This window comes from Bubalus kerabau, chromosome 10, assembly GCF_029407905.1.
Source record: "Bubalus kerabau isolate K-KA32 ecotype Philippines breed swamp buffalo chromosome 10, PCC_UOA_SB_1v2, whole genome shotgun sequence".
Classification (NCBI taxonomy): domain Eukaryota; kingdom Metazoa; phylum Chordata; class Mammalia; order Artiodactyla; family Bovidae; genus Bubalus; species Bubalus kerabau.
In genome coordinates this window covers 16,230,931-16,256,182 of record NC_073633.1, presented here as the reverse complement: position 1 = coordinate 16,256,182, position 25,252 = coordinate 16,230,931, and the positions used below count along the sequence as shown (strand labels likewise).

Below are 25,252 nucleotides of genomic sequence, written 5' to 3'. Positions count from 1 at the left end.
ACCCGCCCCGTCGCCATGGTGACCGCCGGAGTCACGCAGCTCCACCCCTTCCTCGCGACGTGGCCCCACCCCTTCGAACCCGGAAGCTCGCGGCTTGCGCCCGCTGCGCGAACAATTCCGGAGGAGGGAGGGCGGCGGTCCGGTCTCGCTCGGCCGCGCGCCCCGCCCCTCGGAGGCCGGCCCTCCAGCGCGCCCCCACGGCTAGCAGCGCTTACGGATACTGAGCGCTCAGGCCTCCAGCCCCCACCCGGGCCCCAGCAGCCTCCGAGGCCGGCCCCCTTTCTGGAGGGAAGAGCCGCCTTGGGAGGAGGGACAGGGACCTGGGGGCGGCCACGGCAGGTGAGGGGTGGGAGGGGTCCTGGGAAGCCTGGGATGTGGGTGTATGATGTGTTTGTGGCCGCAGGTGAGAGTGGTTTGTAGTGATCACGGCTGCCTCTGTCGGTGTGACTTTGTGAGTGTGGCCCTGAGTGGGTCGGCTCATGTGACCATGCACGTGATTGCACGTCCCTGTGTGTGTGTCTAAGGTCGTGTCTGAGTTCATGGGGGTGATCGGTGTGCCTGTGACCCTGCCTTTGTGTGGCTGTCACCAGTGGGACTGGAAGAAGGTGGAGATCTGTGTGTGGTTCGCCTGGGGTGGGGGGGTCGGGTACTTGACCTGGACATACTCCTGTAATCCCATATTGGGGCTACACTGCTGCAGCCCAGGAACGCATTTTTCCTGTAAACTTTGAAGAACTCTGAGTAGACTAGTTATTTTGGAGATTGCACCTCAGCCTGAAAGTGATAAATGCCTTTGTCATTGCTGAGCACGGGCCAGGTGTGAGGAAAGTGGCAGGGCTAAGCCGTCTCACTTTCCTCTTCTCCTTGTCCTCGGGAGTCCTAAATTCTGCATTTATGCTGCTGCTTTGTCTTCACCTACAATGTTCCAGCTCCTCTTGGCACAGAGCTTCAGGAGACTGAGGGGTAATTGAATAGCTGTGTGCAAATTTCCAAAAGCTTTAATACTAAGACAGGGTACAAGATGAGATGTGACCGTCAAAATGTCAAGTAGTCAGCTTTTCCTCCCATGAGGTTTAGAAGATAATAGAGAAAGTTTCTGAAGATAAGGATAAATCTTCCCCCCAGGAAACCTAAAAAAAGAATAGCTCTGTACTGGTGTGGTGAGGTATGGAGACTTGCATTAAAAAGCCAATGGCATCATCCAGAGACCCTTAGGTTCTAATATTTTGCTATTGCTTGTGTCAGTAAGAATCATAGCTTGTCCGTATGTAGAGCATATGATTGAGGAAAAGGATCAGAAAATCTCTTGACTAGTTGAACTGGTTAGATGACTTAAACATTTGTAAAGGCGATTTCATTGGCTGTGAATTGGCAGGGTCTGTTGAAATCCTGAGGGATAAGTGGACTGTAAAGTGGCTGGTTCTGGTGAAACCTTGATGGAGAAGTGCATGTAATTCTTGCACACTCAAAACTGGCAGTTTTATCCTGGAGCAGCACAAGGGCCAGAGAGGACTGGGTGTCTAGAGCACTCTCTGAGAAGGGGGTTTCCCTAAGCAAGATGAAGGGAAAATTCCTGCCACCCATTTCCCAGCAGCATGAACAGGTGCTTTTGTTTTTGTGAAGAATTGTGAGAGATCAAATCAGCGTTGAGCTCCTGGTCCACATTCTTTCTTATTTAATACCGATCAGTTGGATCACAGTCTCAGTGAACCTTTTTTTTTTTTTTTTTTTTTGCCATATGCAGAATGTTCCCCTTGTGACTTGGAAAAGTATTCCCTTGTAGTGGATGAAAGAGAGCTAGGAGAACAAAATTCCTTTTCATACCACTCACAGCCGCTTGCCCTTTGCAGCAGTTTTTTTCCCTCTTAAATGTCAGTTGGTCATATGCAACATTTGGTATCTGTCTTACGTTTCATGTACTGCCAAACGAGCACAAGTGTTCACATCACTTGCTTCTATAAAAATGTAGTCACCGTTCAGTGGAATCTCCAACCAGTGAGATTAGTTATAAAATAAATGTTATAATATTGAGTGGTTGTGGATAATACTGAAGACTGTGGTAAGGAACCTCGTTCTACTTACTCCTGAGGGAAGAAGTGAATGACAGTGAGTGTGTGTGCCTGTGTACAATGTGTGTGTGTATATTTGTATGATAGTTTGGTTTGAATGTTGCAGCTGATTCCAAACTATGAATCATTTATTTTATCCCAAGTTTGGTGAATCTAGAAGCAAAATTTCTGACTTTAGTCAGCCAAAGTGTTTTGAGTAGGTGTTTTGTTCTGATCTGTTGAGTAGGGATTTTTTTCTAAACATGTTTTTGATATTTCCTCCTGGGGAATAGTGATTGTTTATAGTAATGGTATACTAGAAAATGTCTTGATTAGGCAATAGTTAGATGACATAGGAATAGTTCAAGTCTATCCAGGTAGAAAATTTTCCAGAATTAACTATACTTGCCGGTTGCTTTCAGTTAAAAGCAGTGACCAGCTTAGAGAAAGGCTATAGTTCAAATGGATTCAGTTTCTTAACATGTTAATATTTGTTAAGAGAAAATGGATATGCAAAGAATGATTTTCTTTATTTCAGTATGAATAAGAACTACTCCATGCACGTTGATTGTCTGTATAATACTGGCTGATGATTTTCTTCGTATTTTAGAACCACTGAAGATTTCAATAAACTTTTCTAAGAACCATCCCAGCCTTGAAAGAAAAGGCCAATTATTACAGTGTTAAGGTTGTAAACCTAGTTTAATATTGGATGTCTACATTTACCATCTCCTTGGGGTTCAGTTTAGTAGCCCCCAAGGCTAGAGGTAACAGTTGAGATTGCTGAGTGCCCTTTTTTTTGAGGGAGCAGATGTGGAGGGCCAAAGAGGAAGATTCATTGGCTTAAGAATCCCTGGCACCTGACCAGCCTAGAAAAGCCCCTCTAAGTTTCTCAGTTCACAGTCAAGCCCAAGACTTAAGTCCTAGGGTCTCAGTAGGGAAATCCAGGCTTGTGCTGCAGTAGAGGACATGATGCAAAGGAGCATTTGAGTCCTTCCAAACCAATGGGTAGAATTTCATCATTTGGCAATAAGAATCTGCAACAAGGAACTATAATTTTCAAGTTCCTGTTATGACACAACATAGATTTTTAAGCAAACAGGGGCAGCTTTAAGTTGAGGATGCCTGGCCAATGTAACACTAATAGGTACCCAGGTTAAAAGGGATTCTAGGATTGACTAGTTCGGCCTGCTTAGGATGCAGTCATTTCATTTAGTCCACGGATAATGCCTGCTGTGTACGAAGCACTATTCTGCACTTTAGGGAGAGAGTAGTGAAACAATCCTAGATGAGAAAACAAGTCCCCAAAGGGTCAGTGACTTTTCCCAGGTCATAGAACTATAAAAGCTGGAAATCATTAATCTCACAATAGAAGACCACCTGTTTTTTAAAGGCACATGTTTTATTTTTTTTTTTGCTAGTTATTGTGCCTTCAGGAATGTTCTGGTACTTTATCATGGATCTTCAGCGTGCATTATATCACTTTTACCACATCCATATGAACAGCAAGTTTTTCCTGTATTTTGCATTAAAATCTATGTGTGTTTCTGAAGCTGTCTTCTCCTAGAGTTAGATTTATGGCATTTTATGAATTTATGAGGAAGCAGACTTAGCAGCAGCAGCAGGCTTACATGAACTCCTTTTTCTAGTGTGGACTGTTCCCTAGAATTCTGTCAGACAGGAACATTTTTATTAACATAGATTCTTAAGGTTTTGTTGAAAGACAGGCTATTCTACTGCATTTGGAGTCATGTAACTAGGACAGGCAGTCAGGGGTCAGAAAAGACTGTCCTGTGTCTGGTCCTGGTTTTGCAATAGCCATGGGATCTTGGGTAAGTCATTAACATTTTCTAGACCAGATTCCTGTTTTGGAGGAACTAAGGGGGTTGGAATAATTCTCTCAGGGTACTTCTTGCTTGCTCCATGATTATAGGATTTCACCAATTGTTTTCTGTAGTTTTAGTATATGTCGACAAGGTAAAACAGCCCATTTCCTCGGTTTTACCTTTGGAAGTATTGTTGGTAGAACCAGACCAGATTCTACATTTAGTTCTGATGTAAACATGAATTCTTGACGTGAAACATCACATGCTTTTATTTCAGGGTTAACCTCCATTTCAGCTAACCATGGGAGAGATTAAAGTCTCTCCTGATTATAACTGGTTTAGAAGTACAGTCCCCCTTAAAAAGGTATGTATGGTTTTACTACACCTCTTATTTGCAAAATCTTGTATTGTTTTTCATGTGTGATTTAGACATTATGTCTTAGTAGTGTTTGAGAGTAAAGGTTATTGCCAAATATCACGACTGGATTGCAGAACGTAATGTTCAACCCCTTCCCTGTCAAGTATAATCAACTTTTGAGACTCATTCAAGAGTAAAAGCCAGAATAACTGTACTCATTATTTTACAGTTGTTTTTACATATTCAAGCAAGCAGGAATATGTGTACTCCTCTGTATAGTTTGGTGGAAAGTGTAAGCAACAGCACCTGTACAGTAAGTGCAGTTAGATTCTATTAGAAACCATTTTCCTGTTCTTCAAGATTGAAGATTTACGTTATAGATCCTCTCTTTGCCATAATCTGTACTCATTCTGTCATATTCATCTTTTAGAAACTTTATTTGCCTGGGTTGTCCAAAAACCCTAAACACTTAACGTTGTAGTCTGTTGACTGTGAGTCTCAAATTAATCCCAAATGCTTGGGGATCACACTGACAAAAGTTGTGTCAGAATAAAATCTTTGCTGATCCCCTTGCAGAAGTATTAGAGTACTATGATCTGAAGATCATCTATGTTTCTGTTAAAATTATTTTGTCAAGGTAGATAGCTGTGGAAGTAGCATGCAAGTTTGAATTAATAACAGAGTTACTCTTCCTGTAGAAATTTGAGGTACAGTTTCCATATATAGACAGAATACCTTCCACTGTTGTAGGAAGTCCCCAAATATCTTAATTATTTCAACAGTTTAACAAAGCGGGTAGTGGTGTGCCCATTTTACAGATGAGAAAACCAAGGTTCATGGAGGTTAACATGTTAAAGTCACATAGTCTAGTAGAGTTTGGGTTAAAATCAAATTATCTGGCTTCAAAGCCAGAGCTACTTGGCAGCTCAGCACAGAGAACCTGCCTTTCTTCTTGCTACCCTAGGAACTACTGTCTGTGCTAGAAGAATTGCCACTGGAGTCCCTCTGCCTTGTCCCATCCCCTCAAGTAATTCACATGGGCTCCTCTTGATGAACTCACTTAGCAGCTGATCACTAGACCCAAAGCAACACAAACTTACTGAAATATACTTGGAAGTAGCTGTAGGAAGTAGTTTCACTGATGTAGTGTTCTCCTTTGGTCAGTTTGGTCCACAAGTGATGAAGAATTTGCTTGAAATTTCATAGTGCTAGATTTAAATTTCAGAAATCTGAATATCATATCTCATGTTTTATTACTAGAAGGTTGGAATTTACCGGATGCACTATCAATGGTCACTAAGATTTGTCCCTACAATCACAGCAAAAAGGAACATGAAAAGCAAAAATGTGAGTGGCAGAATCCAAAGGGCAGAAACACAATCCTGAGATATACTGTCACTTGTGGAAGTCCGGAAGGGATTGGATAGGGCTCTCTGGATTTTGCCCTGCCCTGTTCGTCTGCTAAGTGACTCCGGTTAGCATGCTGCCACGCACATTGACACATAGGCCCCACAGCACTGCCAACTTGGAGCTCTCAGAAGATGGAACCTTGGGACTTCCCTGGGGGTCCAGTGGTTAAGACTCCGTGCTCCTAATGCAGGGAGGCATGGATTTGATCCCTGGTCGGGAAAATAAGATCCAGCATGCCACATGGCATGGCCAAAGAAGAAAAAAAAATAGAACCTTGAACCTTTTAATGTAAAAGTAGGATAAGTATTGATTTGCATTGGCATAAGTTCAAGCAGTTAATGTACTTTTCCAAATAGCACCAAAAAGTCAGCCAAAGAGAACGAAAATTACCTATCATGCAGTGCATACTGTAGCGAACACTTTTGACAGTATTGACACTCAGTATCTGCCAGACTCTGTGCTGAACACCTGATTTGTCTCAGCTCATGTAATGCTCATCTTTTTCCCTTACTGGGTCAAAAGCCACTAAATGAGGAAGGTTTCTGATGACCTTCCTCCTTCTCATCCCCCTTTCCCCCAAAATCCAGTTTCTCCCTGAGCCCATTCCCCACACCTGACTGAATGGTTTGAAATAGTCTCTGGGGACAGTGACAGCTATACCTGCCTCATCCCTCCTCTCTAGCAGAGGTCTCTGTCTCAGAGGCTTGGGCTAGATCAGGCTCCAGAAGCATCTCACTCATGGTCCCATCTCTACCCAGCTTCTCCCCAGAGCCCGGAGTCTTGTCTTTGTCTCGTCTCCCCTTTCACACGCTAACCCTGCTGATCCCAGCCAGCTCTCTGGGCCAGCACTGGAGAATGACTCTGCAAATTGTCCTCCTCCTACATGCGCGCATGCACACACAGCCAGAAATATGGGGAAGAGTTAAGATGCCATGTGCAGAGTTTACTGTTTAATGGTAAACAAAATAAACTGCAAATAATCATGACTGGAAAGGAAAATTCCAAGCTGAGAAAAAAAGGAGCTCTCGGGAAAAGGATAAAGCAGTTCCTTGGACTGTGTCAGTTCTGAAGAAGGAAAAGGAGACAAAGCTGTTTATTATATGTACTGGTCTGGTGTGATCCCCATGTTAGTGTGTAAACCAGCAAGACAGTGGTATTAAAATTGTCAATGAAATTATGGTGTCGAAATAACTATTTTTTTTTTTCCGAAATAACTATTAACATGTAAAATCAAATCCATGAGATTTTTCATTTTCTTCTTATAACTTTCCCTCCAGATTATTGTGGATGATGATGATAGTAAGATCTGGTCGCTCTACGATGCAGGCCCCAGAAATATCAGGTGTCCTCTCATATTTCTCCCTCCTGTCAGCGGAACTGCGGATGTATTTTTCCGGCAGATTTTGGCTTTGACTGGATGGGGTTACCGGGTTATAGCTGTAAGTATTGTTGATTTAGGATAACAATGCAGGTCCACATTTTCTGATTTTGTGTGTGTGTATGTTTCTGTTTCTGAGTAAAGTAATAGGCATGTTTCTTATTGTAAAATACTGTTTTTCATTTCTAAAATGTGAAAGGGAGTTTTTTGATGAAGGTGATATGGTTTGAAAACAAATGGAGGCACAGAGGAGACAAACCTTTATCAAAGCTTTCTCTACCCTCAGCTTGAACATGCATTTCCTGAATAAGTCTGACCAGTAGGAAGCATTGTCGTTGTTTATAGATGAGGAGGCTGAGGTCTGGACATTTTAGAGATGGCTGAGGGTCACACAGCCAGTAGGCAGCAGAGGGAGAACCCAGCTCAATCTTCTGACCCCATTTCCTCCCCCCTTTTATTCCATCACTGCTTGTGAGCAGCAAAGGGGACCGAAAGCTTGCTTTACTGTGAGTCTTTGACAGGTGAGGTGAGGTTCATTAATTAGCTCATATCCGTCACATTTGGTTAAAAAGTTTGTTGTTTCTAATTGTTACCACTGCTGCTGCTGCTGCTGCTAAGTCGCTTCAGTCGTGTCTGACTCTCTGTGACCCCAGAGATGGCAGCCCAACAGGCTCCCCCGTCCCTGGGATTCTCCAGGCAAGAACACTGGAGTGGGTTGCCATTTCCTTCTCCAATGCATGAAAGTGAGAAGTGAAAGTGAAGTCGCTCAGTCGTGTCCAACTCTGAGCGACCCCATGGACTGCAGCCTACCAGGCTCCTCTGTCCATGGGATTTTCCAGGCAAGAGTACTGGAGTGGGGTGCCATTGCCTTCTCTGTGTTATCGCTGAGTTTGGTCTAAATCTACTTTTGCACTGGTCATTCTTTAATCTCCCTCTCTGGGAGGAGGGCGTAGGCGGGAAGGCGCCATTGCTCACCATAGAGTGTTGGGCACGCCTTGACTAGGTCAGGATGGTGGACTTCGGTTTCCTAACTTCCCCAAAGCAGAGGCCCTGGCTTTGGAGCTGGCGGTTGTTTTCTGGAACCTAGAATGTTAACATGTAAATGGTACTCCTCATGGGAGTACTGCTATTAGTATACATTTTATTTACTGCCTAGAGGAGAGAAAACGTGGGCCAGGGCTCTTCTCTTAGAAGGAAACTGAAAATTCCACTGGGGCTACCACCAACTGGGGTCACACAAGACAAATGCAGCTCCTCGTCCTCCTGACAGCCCTGCTCTTTTTTGAAAAAACTCGTTACTTTCGGCCGCCTACTGACTTTCCCCCCAGGTCTTGTCTTCTCCAGGTAAATCTCTCCAGATTCTTTAACCATTCCTCATATGGTGTGTTGAGAGCCCTGCCACGTAATCCTCCCTTGTTCTGGGTTTTCAGTAAGCCCTCTCTGCAAGCATTCCAGGAGAGGAGGGTGGTAGCCGCCCTCATCCTAGTCCTTTGCAGCTGAAGTGGTGACACTTTCTGTCTAGGTGGTCGCTGTTGGTCAGCCAGGGAGGGGAAACTGAGCAGCCCCCAGCTGTCTGTCTCACTTTTGAGCGTTCTTCAAAGCAGACAGCATGTTTTTGGTTCTAAACTGACAGGGCACACAGCCTTGCCTTTTGCCTGTATAGTTCTTCTTGCCCTCAAGGTTCCTGATGTGGGCATTCCCTATTTCTTAGCTAGATAAAGAATCAAGGGAAAAGATAGCAGTGTCTTCAAAGTCACTTCGTCCTTAAGATTTGATCAAAGTGCCAGGAGATTTCTGAAATTTTACTAGACATGTGTTAGTATCTGCTGCTAAGTCTCTTCAGTCGTGTCCGACTCTGTGCGACCCCAGAGACGGCAGCCCACCAGGCTCCCACGTCCCTGGGATTCTCCAGGCAAGAGTACTGGAGTGGGGTGCCATTGCCTTCTCCGCTGTTAGTATCTAGCAGTTAAAAATGCATGGATCCTTTTTTCATTTACATTTTTATTGAAATAATTATAGATTCACATGCAGTTGTAAGAAATAATAGAGAGATACCCCTTATATACTTTGCCCAGTTTCTCCCAATAGTAACATTTTATAAAACTGTAGTAGAATATCACAGCCAATTATTGATGTTAATATAATCCACCAACCTTGTTCACATTTCCAGTTTTACACATTCTCAATTGTTTATGTGTATACTAAGTTGTATACAATTTTATCACCTGTCTAGGACACAAATTTTTTTAATTTAAAATTTTTATTTTAGATTAGAGTATAGTTGCTTTACAATGTTGTGTTAGTTTCAGGTGTACAGCAAAGCGATTCAGTTATACATATACATATATCCATTCTTTTCCAGAATCTTTTCCCATATAGGTTATTACAGAATATTGAGTAGAGCTTCCTGTGCTGTAATACATCTATTTTATATGTAGTAACACTACTATATATGTATATATGTTAATCCCAAACTTCTAATTTGTCCTTCCCCCAGCCTTTCCCCTTGGGTAATGATGTTTGTTTTCGAAGTCTGTGAGTCTGCTTCTGTTTTGTAAATAAGTTCATTTATATCATTTTAAAAAATTCCACATATAAGTACTGTCATATGATATTTATCTTTCTCTTCCTGACTTACTTCACTTACTATGATCATCTCTAGGTCCATGATGCTGCAGATGGCATTATTTCATTCTTTTTTATGGCTAAGTAATATTTTATTGTGTATATGTACCGCATCTTCTTTATCCATTCCTCTGTTAATGGATATTTAGGTTGCTTCCATGTCTTGGCTATTGTAAATAGTGCTGCATTGAACACTGGGGTGCGTGTATCTTTTTGAATTATGATTTTCTCCAGATATATGCCTAGGAGTGAGATTGCTGATTCAAATAGTAGTTCTATTTTTAGTTTTTTAAGGAACCTCCATACCATTCTCCATAATGATTGTACCGATTTACATTCCCATCAACAGTGTAGGAGGGTTCCCTTCTCTCCACACCCTCTCCAGCATTTATTGTTTGTAGACATATTGATTATTGCCATTCTGACTGATATGAGGTTATACCTCATGGTAGTTTTGATTTGCATTTCCCTAATAATTAGCAGTGTTGAGCATCTTTTCATGTGCTTTTGGGCCATCTGTATGTCTTCTTTGGAGAGCTGTCTATTTAGATCTTCTGTCCATTTTTTAATTTTTGTTTTTTGCTGTTGAGCTGCATGAGCTGTTTTGTATATTTTGGAGATTAATCCCTTGTCAGTTGTTTCGTTTGCAAATATTTTCTCCCATTCTGTGGGTTGTCTTTCATTTTGTTTATTATTCCTTTCCTATGCAAAAGCTTTTAAGGTCCCATTTGTTTATTTTTGTTTTCACTACTGTAGGTGCTGGATCCAAAATGATATTGCTGTAATTTATATCAAAGAGTGTTCTGCCTATGTTTTCCTTGAAGAGTTTTATGCTATCCAGTCTTCATTTAGGTCTTTAATCTATTTTGAGTTTATTTTTGTGTATGGTTAGAGGATATTCTGATTTCATTAGAACATTCTAATGAATGTTCTAATTTCATTCTTTCACAGGTAGCTGTCCGATTTTCTCAGCAGCATTTCCATTGTATTCTTGCCTCCTTTGTCATAGATTATTTGACCATAGGCATGTGGGTTTATTTCTGGGCTTCCTGTCCTGTTCCACTAATCTATATTTCTGAATTTGTGCCAGTGCCATACTGTTTTGATTACTGTAGCTTTGTAGTATAGTCTGAAGCCAGGGAGCCTGATTCCTCCAGTTCCATTTTTCTTTCTCAGAATTATGTTGGCTATTTGGGGTCTTTTGTGTTTCCATACACATTTTAAAATTCTGTTCCAGTTCTATGAAATACACCATTGGTAATTTAATAGGATTTCATTGAATCTGTAGATTGCCTTGGATAGTATAGTCATTTTGACAATATTGATTCTTCCAATCCAAGAACATAGTCTGTCTTTTCATTTGTTTGTGTCATCTTCAGCTTCTTTCAGCAGTATCTTATACTTTTCAGAGTACAGGTCTTTTGCCTGCTTCAGTTCAGTTCAGTTCAGTCGCTCAGTCATGTCTGACTCTTTGCGACCCCATGAATTGCAGCATGCCAGGCCTCCCTGTCCATCACCAACTCCTGGAGTTCACTCAAACTCATGTCCATCGAGTCGGTGATACCATCCAGCCATCTCATCCTCTGTCGTCCCCTTTTCCTCCTGCCCCCAATCCCTCCCAGCATCAGTCTTTTCCAATGAGTCAACTCTTCGCATGAGGTGGCCAAAGTACTGGAGTTTCAGCTTTAGCATCATTCCTTCCAAAGAAATCCCAGGACCAATCTCCTTTAGAATGGACTGGTTGGATCTCCTTGCAGTCCAAGGGACTCTCAAGAGTCTTCTCCAACACCACAGTTCAAAAGCATCAATTCTTCGGTGCTCAGCTTTCTTCACAGTCCAACTCTCACATCCATACATGACTACTGGAAAAACCATAGCCTTGACTAGACGGACCTCTGTTGGCAAAGTAATGTCTCTGCTTTTGAATATGCTATCTAGGTTGGTCATAATTTTCCTTCCAAGGAGTAAGTGTCTTTTAATTTCATGGCTGCAGTCACCATCTGCAGTGATTTTGGAGCCCCCAAAAATAAAGTCTGACTTAGGTAGGTTTATTCCTAGATATTTTATTCTTTTTGATGTGATGGTAAGTGAGGTTATTTCCTTTTTCATTGTTAATGTATAGAAATGCAGCATATTTCTGTATCTGCAGAAATAAAAATTTTACAGATTTTCGTATCCTGCAGCTTTACCAAATTTGTTGATGAGCTCTAGTAGTTTTATGGTAGCATCTTTAGAATTGTCTATGTATAATATGTCATCTATAAACAGTGACAGTTTACTTCTTGTTTTCCAGTTTGGATTCCTTTTATTTCTTTTTCTTTTCTAATTGCTGTGTCTAGGACTTCCAAAACTATATTAAATAAAAGTAGTGAGAGTGGACATCCTTGTCTTGTTCCTGATCCTAGAGGAAATGCCTTTAGCTTTTCACCATTGAATATGATGTTAGCTGTGGGTTTGTCATATATGGCCTTTATTATGTTGAGGTAATTTCCCTCTATGCCAACTTTCTGAAGAGTTTTTATCATAAATGGGTATTGAGTTTTGTAAAGAGATTTTTCTGCATCTGTTGAGAAGATCATGCGGTTTTTCTTCAATTTGTTAATATGATGTATCACACTGATTGATTTGTGAATATAGAAAAATCCTTGAACCCCTGAGATAAATCCCACTTGATCATGGTATATGATCTTTTACTATATTGTTGGATTCAGTAGTATTTTGAGGATTTTTGTATCTATGTTTATCCATGATATTGGCCTGTAATTTTCTTATTTTGTGAAATCTTTGTCTGGTTTTGGTATCAGGGTGATGGGGGCCTCATAGAATGAGTTTGAGAGTGTTCCTTCCTCTGCAGTTTTTTGGAATAGTTTTAAAAGGATAGGTGTTAACTCTTCTCTAAATGCTTGATAGAATCACCTGTGAAGCCATCTGATCCTGGACTATTGTTTGTTAGAAGTTTCTAAATCATAGTTTCAATCTCTTGTAATAGGTCTATTCATGTTTTCTATTTCTTCGTGGTGCAGTCTTGGAAGATTGTACCTTTCTAAGAATTTGTCCACTTCTACATTGTTCATCTTATTGACATATAGTTGCTTGTAATAGTTTACTTACCCTTAGTATTTCTGTTGTGTCCATTTAATTCTCCTTTTTCATTTCTAATTTTATTGATTTGAGCCCTCTGTTTTTTCTTGAGTCTGGCAAGCTGCTGCTGCTGCTGCTAAGTCGCTTCAGTCATGTCTGACTCTCTGCAACCCCATAGATGGCAGCCCACCAGGCTCCCCCGTCCCTGGGATTCTCTAGGCAAGACACTGGAGTGGGTTGCCATTTCCTTCTCCAATGCGTGAAAGTGAAGTGAAAAGTGAAAGTGAAGTCACTCAGTCCCGTCGGACTCTTCGAGACCCCATGGACTGTAGCCTACAGGGCTCCTCCATCCATGGGATTTTCCAGGCACAAGTACTGGAGTGGGTTGCCATTTCCTTCTCCAAGTCTGGCTAGAGGTTTATCAATTTTGTTTATCTTTTGAAAGAAACAGCTCTTACTTTCATTGACCTTTTCTATTGTTTTCTTTGTCTCTATTTCATTTATTTCTGCTCTGATCTGTATGACTTCCTTCTTTCTACTTACTTTAGATTTTGTTTTTCATTTTCTAGTTGCTTTGGATGTAAGGTTAGGCTGTTCTTGTTTCCTGAGGTAAGATTGTATTGCCATGAACTTCCGTCTTAGAACTGCTTTTGCTGTGTCCCATCAGTTTTGGGTTACTGTGTTTTTATTTTCATTTGTCTCTAGGTATTTTTTGTTTCCTCTTTGATTTCTTCAGTGATCCATTGGTTGTTTAGTAACATACTGTTTAGCTTCCACTTGTTTGTTTTTGTTTTGTTTTACAGTTTTTTTCCTTGTAGTTGACTTCTAATCTCATAGCATTGTGATCAGAGAAGATGCTTGATACGATTTCAATTTTCTTAAATTTACCAAAGCTCACTTTGTGGCCCAGCATGTAATCTGTCCTGGAGGATGTTCCATGTGCACTTGAGAAGAATGTATATTTTGCTTTAGGATGGAATGTTTTATAAATATCAATTAAGTTCATTTGGTCTAATGTGTCATTTAAGGTTTGTGTTTCCTTATTGATTTTCTGCCTGGATGTTTTGTCCATTGATCTAAGTGGGGTGTTCAAGTCCCCCACTGTTATTGTGTTCCTATTGATTTTTTCCTTTAAGCAATTGCCTATATATTGAGGTGCTCCTACGTTGGGTGCATATTTATTTACAATTGTTATATCTTCTTCTTGGATTAACCCCTTGATCATTATGTAGTGTCCTTCTTTGTCTCTTGTAACAGTCTTTATTTTCAAGTCTATTTTGTCTGATAAGAGGATCGCTTCTCCAGATTTCTTTGATTTCCATTTGCTTGGAATACCTTTTTCCATCCTTTTAGTTGCAGTCTGTATGTATCCCTAGATGTGGGTGTATCTCTTATAGACAGCATTCAGTTCAGTTCAGTTCAGTCGCTCAGTCGTGTCCAACTCTTTGCGACCCCATGAATCACAGCACGCCAGGCCTCCCTGTCCATCACCAATTCCTGGAGTTCACTCAGACTCACGTCCATCGAGTCAGTGATACCATCCAGCCATCTCATCCTCTGTCGTCCCCTTCTCCTCCTGCCCCCAATCCGTCCCCGACTCAGAGTCTTTTCCAATGAGTCAACTCTTCGCATGAGGTGGCCAAAGTACTGGAGTTTCAGCTTCAGCATCATTCCCTCCAGAGAAATCCCAGGGCTCTTCTCCTTCAGAATGGACTGGTTGGATCTCCTTGCAGTCCAAGGGACTCTCAAATATATGGGTATTTATTAACTTGTTTATTTTGGGCTGTGCTGGGTCTTCATTGCTGCATGGGTTTTTCTCTAGTTGCAGCAAGCAGGAGCTACTCTCTAGTTGTGGTTCATGGGCTTCTGATTGTGGTAGTTCTTCTTGTGGATTCTTTACCACTGAGCCACCAGGGAAGCCCTAGATCTTGTTTTTTGATCCATTCAGCTAGTCTGTGTCTTTTGGGTGGAGCATTTAATCCATTTACATTTAAGGTAATTATCAGTATGCATGTTCTTAATTGCTGTTTTGTTAATTGTTTTGGATTTGGTTTTATAGGTCATTTTTTTCTCTTCCTCTTTTTTTCTCTTCTAACCACTCCAGTATTCTTGCCTGGAGAATTCCATAGACAGATGTCTGGGGCTACAGTCACAAAGAGTTGGACATGACCAAGTGGCTAACATACTTTCACTTGCAATTTGATGACTATCTTTAGTGTTTTTGTTTGGATCAATTTTTCTTTTCTATGTGTATCTATTGCAGATTTTTGGTTTGCAGTTACCATGAGGTTTTGATATAGCGTGCTCTCTCTCTCTGTCTCTTTCTTTCTATACACATACACACACACACACACACACACACACACACGATTGTTCTAAGTGCTGGTCTCTTAATTTCAAATGCATTTCTAATGTCTTGCATTCGTACTCTCCTCTTCTCATGATTGCTGGGTTTGATATCATATTTGTGTGTGGATGATTTCCTACTTTTTACTGTATGTTTGCCTTTACTAGTGAGCTTTCTCATTTGTAATTTTCTTGTTTCTAGCCGTGGCCTTTCTTTTTCGTCTAGAGAAATTCTTTTAGCATTCATTGTAAAGCTGGTTTGGTGGTGCTCAATTCTCTTAGCTTTTGCTTGTCTATAAAGCTTTTGATTTTGTCATTGAATCTGAACAAGAACCTTGCTGAGTAGAGTATTCTTGGTCATAGGTTTTTGCCTTTCATCACTTTAAATATATTGTGCCCACTCCCTTTGGGCCTGGAGTAGCATCATTACTCCGAATTCTTTTTCAGGTAGAGTGCCTGTCTCCACTTCATTTGTTCTTCTCGGGTTTTATCTTGGAACATATTTTTTTGCATATCATTTTGTCTAATTTTCTGTGTTTGTGGCCTCTGTTCCTCAGGTGTCTCATTATGGTTTCTTCTTTGGGTATAGGCTTTTTTTTTGGTAGGCTTAAGCCTTTTTTGTTATGGTCGTTCAGCAGTTAGTTGTGATTTTGGTGTTTTCATGAGAGGAGGGTAAGCTCAAGTCCTTCTACTCCACCATCTTGTCTCCAGCTTTTTTTTTTTCCCCCTTTGCTTATAGTCTCTCTTGCTCAGAGTGTCAGATGCAGAGGCTTTCCACCTGGCACTTTAGACCAGACACCTCAGCTCTGGGACACTCCTTAGGGCACAGACATTTTTAAATTAAAGGATTAATAAAAATGTCATCTCCTTTCTTTTAGGCTATCATCTGACTCAAACTCTCAAATTTTTGCTAGGAAGAGTCTGTTCTCCATCCTGCCTCAGAAAAGTAGAATCATATCCACGAATGGAATTTTAATAGTAAAACTAACATATTACATCATATCTGAAATTATCCCATAATTTACATGGTGGTATCTATCCCAATGATTTGTCATTAGCCAAATAAATCTAAGTGCTTAAAACAGCAAGCCTTTAAGATGAATCTTAAGTGTATTAAAGGGCAGTCTTAGGTGACAAACCTGAGTCCCCTAGAAAGGAATTAGTGATTTGTGTTTCTTTTTCTTCATTATTGTCAACATTAAGGGGTTACCTAGGGTCAAGCACCTGAAATGTTTGATCACAAACAAAAATACTACAAGAAGTCAGATAGAATGACTAAGCCAATAAAAGTAGAGGAACAATTTTATTGAATACTCCCTTAAAGAAATGCTACCAAAAAGAGAGGAAACTCTCCTTAGAAGGATTTCTAGTTCTGAGCCATAATTCAGAATGAAATTGGTTTAAGGGGAAAACAAAATTTTCTTACTTGAATAGGTTCTGCTCTGTTCACCCTTGAACCTCAGAGTTTCTAAACTATTTGGAAAGGACATTGATGTGAATTGAAATTGTTGTATATGTAGTACCACTAGAGTGTGATTTTTATTTTTTTAATTGTTCTGTTAGATAAAATTGGAATTTTGAAGTCTAGGATAAGATGAGAGCTTATTTTCCCATGTTTTGAAAAAGGAGCAGAGATTGAGCAAATGAGAAACACTGTTGTGAGAGCCCTAAATTTTTCAGATACATATGAGTTGTATTTTACTTTTACAATTTTTAAAATAAATTTAAAACTTGTTATATTTTAGTTGCAGTATCCAGTTTATTGGGACCACCTTGAATTCTGTGATGGATTCAGAAAACTTTTAGACCATTTACAATTGGATAAAGTGAGTACCTTGAAACTAGTTACTCACATGTGATTTTAATGCAACATTTACATCATTGTCTGGTGTTGTCTTTTTTTTTTTTTAATAACAGCTCTTTAGAGCTAGAATTCACATACCATACAGTTTACCCTTTTAAAGTGTATAATTCACTGTTTTTTAATATATTCAGAGATATGTGCAACCATCACAACGGTCAATTTTCGAACATTTTTTCCACCCCAAAAAGAAACCCCATACTTAGCAGTCACCACCCTTCTTCCTCCCTGGAGCCCTGTCTGTGGATTTGCCTGTTATGGATATTTTATATAAATATAAAAATGTAATTTGTGGTCTTTTGTGACTGGCTTTTTTCACTTCGCATGAGATTTTCAAGGTTCATCGATGTTGCAAATTCTATCAATAATTCATTCCTTTTAATTGTTAAATAAAATCCCATTGTATGGATAAAACACATTTTATTTACCCATTCATCATTTGATTTGTTTCCACTGGTTAGTTATTATGAGTGATGTTGCTATGAACATTCTTACACAAATTTCTGTGTAGACAGATGTTTTCAGTTCTCTTGAGTACATGTCTAGGAGTGGAAATACTGAATTACTGAATTAAAATTTCTGTTTTCTTAAACAGAAACTGTAAAGTAGTTTCATTTTCTAATATAATCTGTGAATAATATTTTTTTAACTAATATAACATATACACCATTGTATTTTTTCTTGACAGGGTATAGACATTGCATTTAAATACAGTATTTCCTAAACTTCTAACTGCTGTAAATATTTCAGTCTAATGACTGGTGATAACATTATATTCTGTGGTTGGTGATAATTAAAACAGTTTTTTGATACTTCAAGATCAGTCATTGTTTTTAGGATCCTTGTGTTTGTTTCCAACTAGGTTCATCTCTTTGGGGCTTCTTTGGGAGGCTTTTTGGCCCAAAAGTTTGCTGAATACACTCACAAATCTCCCCGAGTCCATTCCCTCATCCTTTGCAATTCCTTCAGTGACACCTCTATCTTTAACCAAACATGGACTGCAAGCAGGTAAGAATGTAAACATTTGACCAACAGTTTTGTTATTTTCAGTGGAATTGAAAATGTTGATGTTTGGTTTTTTTGAAGCATTAGGGAGGGAGAGGCCATATATACTTTTGTCTTCTGAAACCATCCTGGCTTTTAGCATTAGAAACAGTCATCCTTGCAAAGGAAAAGAATTGAAAGAATTTTAACTTCAGTGGTTCCCATTACTTTAAATCATCGTCTGGCTTTATTATAGTTCACATGCCTTTACAGTTTCTCTTCAGTGCATATCTCACTGATACTGTATTCTGCTTGCTCCACATAGTATTTTGTGTACAGAGTTCTGTGTAATGACTGTTACAGTTTTTTTAAGGCCTTCGGCTTCTCTCAATTTTTTATCAGGTTCTACTGTAAATCTTTGTGTGTAAATTACTTTTGTTCCTCTCTTTCTGGGTTATTTCCCTGAGATAGGTTCCCCGAAATGGAGAGACTGTTTAGTTCACTGGTGCTTTTACAACATTAGTCTGCTTTTTAGAAAGATGGAGAGGGCAGAATGCTTTGCAAGGCAACCAGTGGGGTACCTGCTTTCTTGGAGCCATCCCTTCGTTGATTTTATCGTTTGAATTAGTTTTATAGATGTCTAATGGTACCTTAAAACTGACTTCACTATATTTCTTTCATTGCTAGCAAGGCTAGGCTCTACCCCCCAAAAGTAGCCTATTGACTTAACTTACCTGAGTGATCAGATTGGTTTTCACAAAATGTTCTAGGTAAACATTGTTTTCATGGTTTTCACAACTATTTACTATTGCATTCTGATTTTTAAAAAAATGATTCCTGATGTTTTCTCACTTATTTACTCAGCATTTGTGCAGCAATTTCTTGTATGCATTAGACAGATACTTCATGTCCAGATGACGCACCAAAAGTCATTCTTTTTGATGATTTTTTCATGTTGTTTTGATTGTCAGAAGCCAAGACTTCCCCCACTTGGTGCTCTTGCATATCAGTAATTTTTTATCAAATGTCTGAATACTTACTATGTGTCACACAGAGGCTACAGGGGTGAACAGAGCCAAGAGGATGACCCCCCGCCCCTCACTCACACACAGAAAGCACCCAAGCAGCATCCCCTTTAGAAGTTAAGAAGCTGTTGGGATGGGTTGGAGTAGAGAACTTAGATCATTGAAGGTGACTGAAAGATGGCTAACTGGTCCTTATAAGGGATGTTTACTGAGAATGTATATCAGAAGGTGGTCTGTACCTTTTATAAGTCATTTTCAGCATAGGTTTAAAAAAATCCATGTTTACCCTATATAAGGGCTCCCAATGTTATTAATGGAGTAAACCCTAACTAAAGATATACATATATATATGTATATATATATACATATACATGTATAGAAATACATGAAGATTGAATTGCCTTGAATTAGCCCAAGAATCCCCTAGTAGCAATAGTAGGTATAATAACTCTGTGATTTTACTATTTTGAAATCTATCCTTTAATGTTAATCAAAAGGTGATATAAACCTTAAGATTGATATGGTAAGTGTTCAGTTTTCCACAAGTAGCTTAAGCCATTGAAAATAAGGCCAACTAGAAAATAAAATCTTGGAATTATCAGAATGTTTATTTCAATAAAGGCATTTTGAAATATTGCTTATAATTATTCCCAATCCTCAAAGGTTTGATCATATGAAACCATAACTCTTTGGGAACTTGAGAAAGCATTTATAAAAACTGGATGCTTCAAAACTAGCTCTTTGAAGGAAGAGACTAGGTTTTTTAAATCTCTAAATCCCAAATGCCTAGCTAATACAGAGCTTCAATATGGAATGAATACTTGCCACTCATGTATTGTCTTGTAAGTTTAAATGTCAGTTTTTTTGTTTGTTTGTTTGTTTTTTACAGCTTTTGGCTGATGCCATCATTTATGCTTAAAAAAATAGTTCTTGGGAACTTTTCCTCTGGCCCAGTGGACCCTATGATGGCTGATGCCATTGATTTCATGGTAGACAGGGTAAGGATCATGACCTTGGGGAGGGGACACCTTGACCTGGGAATTTTCATGTCTCCTTGGTTCCTGAGAAATACCTGTCTTGCTCAGTGTGTATTAGAGGTGTTTGTTAAGCATTTTTCCATATTAACTTTAATACATCTAGATGGATATTATGGCTGGTGAATAATTTATCAGAATCACTTGGGGAAATTTAAAAAACACAGACTCTAAGGCCTCACACTAGGCCTTGAACCGGAATCCCTGGCCGAGGGCTCTGGGAATCTGTTTTCACCTCACTCCTCCACTTCTGCCTCCCCGGGTCAGTGTGATGGAGCAGGTTTCTAGATGTGCAGGTAGGAACTACTGGATAGATGATTTTTTCTGAGGCCTCTTCCAGCTCTAAGATCACTGAAATGTTTCTCTATCTTCATTAAGCTTCTGGAATGGGCTTGCCGCCCACAGGCACCTGGTTGAAGAGGCAGCTCAGGTTGAGGGTTGTGGAAGGCCAGGTGCCCAGAACAGAAAAGTATCACCACTTCCAGGGCCCAGTTATGGTCTCAAATACATTGTGTCTCCTCAGTGGTTAACTTACTGGCCCCACCACACAGTATAACGCCACCTTTATAAATAGGCTATTATCTGTGGCTCTAATGTAAATGTGAAAAAAATTTTTTTGAAAAATCTTTACCTGTGTTTTTTCCTGCAGCTGGAAAGTTTGGGTCAGAGTGAACTGGCTTCAAGACTTACCCTGAATTGTCAAAATTCTTATGTGGAACCTCATAAAATTCGGGATATCCCTGTAACCATTATGGATGTAAGTTTTCTTTAAGTAAAACAGATGCTTTACCTTTTTTATATGTATATGTCAAGATCCACCTTACAAATCATTTTACGATTTTTCAGTGTTGCTTCAAACACTGCATTGAATTTGCTTTTACCACCTGCCCCCCACACAGCTTTCTCAATTTCAAAAAAAATTTTTATTGCTTATCCTGTATTTTTCCTGGAAGGAATAACACCATTGAAATAAAAATAAATTTAAACAAACATGGTAGTCCTTACCCATTTTGGTTTGCTTTGCTGTTCTTTTTAAGCTGTTACAAATCTGGGCAGCAAAACGAAGGTGCCAGAATTCCATAAAGTCCAGTTAACACAAAAGCTTGCTTCTTACATGTTTTTTTAATTATAGTAAAATACACATAACAAAATTCACATAACAAAATTTAAACTACTTTTAAGTGTTCAGTTCAGTACCATTAAGTATATTTATAGTGTGGTCCAACTGCCACTGTTAGCCATCTCCAGAACTTTCCATCATCCCAAACTGAAACTCTGTACCCATTAAACAATAACTCTTCCTTCACCGTTCCCCCTAGAGACCCTAGTAACCTTTGTCCTGCTTTTTGTCTCTATGAATTTACCTGTTCTAGGTACCTCATGTAAGTGGAATCATATAAATATCCTTATGTATCTGGCTTGTTTCACTTAGCATATTTCTAAGCTTTATCCATGTTAAAGCATATGTTAAAAATATCCAGTTATCCTCCAATTAAAAATAAATTTAAAATTTTAAGAATCATTCCCTTTTACGGTTGGATAATATTGCGTTGTATGTATATACCGCAGTTTGTTTATCCTTTCGTCTGTGGATAGACATTTGAGTTGTTTCCACCTTTTGGCTATTGTGAATAACACTGCTGTAAATGTTGGTGTGCAAATACACATTCAAGGTTCTATTTTCAATTCTTTTGGGTGGTGCATACCTAGAAATGGAATTGCTGAATCATTTGATAATTCTGTTTAACTCCTAGAGAGACTGCCTTACCGTCTTCCACAGGGGCCATACCATTTTACATTCCCATTAGCAGTGCATAAAGTCTCCAATTTCTCCATATCGTTGCCAATATCCTTGTTATTTTTTTTATTTTTTTTTAATAGTGGCCACCCTAATGGATGTGAAGTGGTATCTCACTGTGGCTTTGACTTTTTATTTTAATCATATAACTGTTCTGTCTCACAATAGATTTATTCCTAAATGCAAGTAATATGGTATTCAAATTAAAAACTGATTTTTATCAGGAGATTATTATGAACATGTACAATAACTTACCATTTTCTATTATAATTACTACATTCCAACATTACATGACACAGAGTAAGCTTGTCAATACTTTCGAAGAAATATATGGTCCTCACAGTGCATTTGCTCTGCCAGCACTTTCAAAGTTATGTTCACCACTTAAGCACGTGGTCACTTAAAATGTCTAGAAGTTTTAGCAAGGTGGAGACGCACCTATCTTTATTTTCATGAGGTTTTTTTTTTGTTTTTTTATATTATTTGAATAATTTTTGCATGAGTTTGAACATAAATTTGTGTGAGTATTATGATTCTTGAGTCATATATTGCAAACTTCCAACAGTGGCTCCCCCAGGAAAGGGCCTGGACTTTTTATCTAATATTCTTAATTTTTTAGATAATTATTTTCACGGAGCATATCATACATATAACTGTTTTTAAATTAATACTAAGTTCTTTTGGGGTTTCATGATCTTTTTGAAATTGGTGTTTTCAGTGATTGTTTGCTATTAGTGTTCTGTTAATTTAATTAACTATCTTTGAGGACAAATGAAATTCATGGTAGAATTTTTTTCCCCTAAACAATGCAAAAGACATTTGGCAGTAAAATCTGTGTATTTTACTTTGGAGTTAGAGTCACTAGGGATGAGCAGAAGGTGGTGGCCCAGGCTTCAGAAAGGTTCAACCATGTCTCCTGTAAGGAGTGCTTGGGGGGACACTTTGCTTAATGTGAAAAGAACACATTGAAATAACAGTTTTGTCCTCATATTCTTCTAAAGGTGTTTGACCAGAGTGCACTTTCAACTGAAGCTAAAGAAGAAATGTACAAACTGTATCCTAATGCCCGGAGGGCTCACCTTAAAACAGGAGGCAATTTCCCATACCTGTGCAGAAGTGCAGAGGTGAATCTCTATGTACAGGTAGGCCCTGGGATGGAACCCAGAGCACTTTGAACCCAGAGTCTATGGTTTGAAACATAAAGCTTTTTGGTGGTGGTGGAGAGACAGAACTATAGAATTCTCTGTAGGAATGAAGCACTTACTTGATAAAGCTGGTCTCCATGAGTAATTTATAGAATTCAAGCATAGTAGAGACCCTGGGTGCCTGTCTGCCCACTCTCCCTTTTCTATGACCCACAGGCCTGAACTCACACACCGAAGGAACCATTTGGTACCATGGAACCTTGGCTCCCAGATTCAAGGAGTTCAGTCAGGACACCAGACTTAAATGGAGTCAGTCTGAGTCCCATGAAGTGACTTCTTGGTCTAATTTTAATGCATTAAAACGTACGCATGGTCTAACACACACCACCTTTTCAAATACCTGCCTAAACTGATATTAGAATAGTGGTGAGAAATGGCTGCTTTGCAATTTGGCAAACAGTATCAAGAGCCTTAAAAACCAGTCATATTCTTTGATCCTGTCATCCACATGTGGCTACAGATCCTAAGGAGAGGCTTGTAAATACAAAACAACCTGATTCCCAGAGACACTCATTATGATATTAGAACAGCAGAGGATGGGAAGGACCTGATTCATAGCAGCAGAGGAGAAGGGTAAACACCTGCTTGAGAAGCAGCATGCTGCAATGTAAAATGTTAGTAAGAAAATGTAGTTGCCCAGAAAGACTGGCTACATAATGATTTTTGACTTTTTGTTTTCTAATTTTCCTCTAGTTAGTATGTATTACTCTAGTTTTTTAGTGTTTGTATGTTTATTTTTATTGAGGTATAATTGGTTTTTTGGGCTTCCCTGGTGGCTCAGATGGTAAAGCATCTGCCTGCAATGCAGGAGACCCAGGTTCAATCCCTGGGTAGGGACGATTCCCTGGAAAAGGGAATAGCAACCCACTCCAGTATTATTCCCTGGAGAAGTACATGGACAGAAGAGCCTGGCAGGCTGTCATCCACAGAGTCACAGAGTCAGACACAACTGAGTGACTAACACATACATAGTTGGTTTATAATGTTAGTTTCATGTGTTCTATGTAGTGATTCAACATTTTTAGATTACAGATTATATTCCATTTAAAGTTATTGTAAGATATTGGCTATATACCCTGTGATGTGCAGTATCTCCTTTGGCTTGTTTTATACGTGGTAGTTTTTGCCTTTTAACCCCGTACCCCAATCTTGCCCCTTCCCTGGGTACTCTGTAATTTTAGAAGTAGAAATTATTAATATACGACAGTGATGTTTAAAATAATCATTCTGCATTTCTGCAGATACATTTGCTTCAATTCCATGGAACCAAATACGCAGCTATTGACCCGTCGATGGTCAGTGCCGAGGAACTCGAGGTGCAGAAGGGCAGCCTTGGCATCAGTCAGGAGGAGCAGTAGCTGTTAGTGACGAATGGTCCAGCGTGTTTGTACAATCAGTGACGTCAGTGCCCGCCAGTCGGCCTCTCTTCGGTTGGTCAGGTTCACCGGTTATCACTGTGTTTGGAACTAGGACTGATGGTCATCTTCGTGACAGGCGGCAGCTCTTCTAAGCCCGTGTAACTATTTCCTCTTCTGTTTTTTTAGCTTTTGAACTTAAGTACTTTTGGAGACTCCCATTTTAAGAACTGTGAAAATTTTGCTACCGAAAGTATTTACCCACTGTGTTCTTAATTATTAATTTCTTAGTTTGGGGGTTTTGTAGATTTTTTTCCTTTTCTTTCTGTCTTCCTTTCTTCCTGTTATTTGCTGTAAATGCTGCATAGCCACGTTATGTATCAGCACATTTGTTTTTTTTATGCTCTCTTGGTTATAACAGTTATTAGAGTGCCAAGGCCGTCACCCACTGTTTGCTCTCCTGCAAATCAACTACTTCTAATTTCCATTTAAGCCAGTTGTTTTTAATTTTGGCTGTTGTCTTTCTACCCACTACAGTCTTTGGAATAAAAATTCAATTTCAATGAGTTGAATTTTATGATTTTTTTGGCTTTTATGATTATCGCAGCTGCCAAATGGGCTGCCTACACATAGGACTCTGAGAAGCAGACCGTGGTGTTTGTCAAACCTGTGTGACTTTTGGTAAGTGACTTAATCTCTCTAAAGCACACTTTGCTCATTGTTAGATTACAAAAACAGTCATTTACTGAGCGGCTGCTCTGGCAAGGTACTTTTCATACCTGCTTTTCAACACCTCAGTGGAAAAATTTAAACACACATAGAGAAAATAGTATAATGAACTAAATCCCCATCAGCTTCAAAAATTATCACCTCATTGATGGTGTTGCATCATCTCTTACTCCACCCTCACTTTTTCTA

At 39.4% G+C, this 25,252-nt stretch overlaps 1 protein-coding gene and 1 non-coding gene across 7 annotated transcripts; both read left to right on the top strand.

Annotated features, from left to right (window-relative positions):
• Positions 1-24,900, top strand: SPG21 (SPG21 abhydrolase domain containing, maspardin). Of its 6 annotated transcripts, none has more exons than XM_055536708.1 (9): positions 201-339; positions 4,152-4,238; positions 6,920-7,081; positions 16,818-16,898; positions 17,796-17,941; positions 19,832-19,940; positions 20,626-20,733; positions 22,776-22,916; positions 24,221-24,900. In XM_055536708.1, exons 2-9 carry the CDS (start codon positions 4,176-4,178, stop codon positions 24,335-24,337), a joined length of 927 nt encoding a protein of 308 aa, XP_055392683.1. In that variant the 5' UTR covers positions 201-339; positions 4,152-4,175; the 3' UTR covers positions 24,338-24,900. The 6 variants fall into 6 exon arrangements, with proteins under 6 accessions (XP_055392682.1, XP_055392681.1, XP_055392683.1 ...); XM_055536709.1 differs by lacking the exon at positions 201-339 and adding an exon at positions 489-605; XM_055536711.1 differs by lacking the exon at positions 201-339 and adding an exon at positions 945-963.
• Positions 23,746-23,817, top strand: TRNAC-GCA (transfer RNA cysteine (anticodon GCA)). Its single transcript has one exon. It is a non-coding gene; the product is annotated as a tRNA-Cys (tRNA).
• Positions 24,901-25,252: the final 352 nt, after the last annotated feature.

What these genes read in the sequence shown, in the direction of transcription:
- SPG21 (XM_055536706.1), top strand. Translation starts at nt 16, where the DNA reads ATGGTGACCGCCGGAGTCACGCAGCTCCACCCCTTCCTCGCGACGTGG. An exon ending in GGGGTTACCGGGTTATAGCT is followed by an intron (nt 7,082 to 16,817) that starts GTAAGTATTGTT and finishes GTTATATTTTAG; the next exon opens with TTGCAGTATCCAGTTTATTG. An exon ending in TTGATTTCATGGTAGACAGG is followed by an intron (nt 19,941 to 20,625) that starts GTAAGGATCATG and finishes TTTTTCCTGCAG; the next exon opens with CTGGAAAGTTTGGGTCAGAG.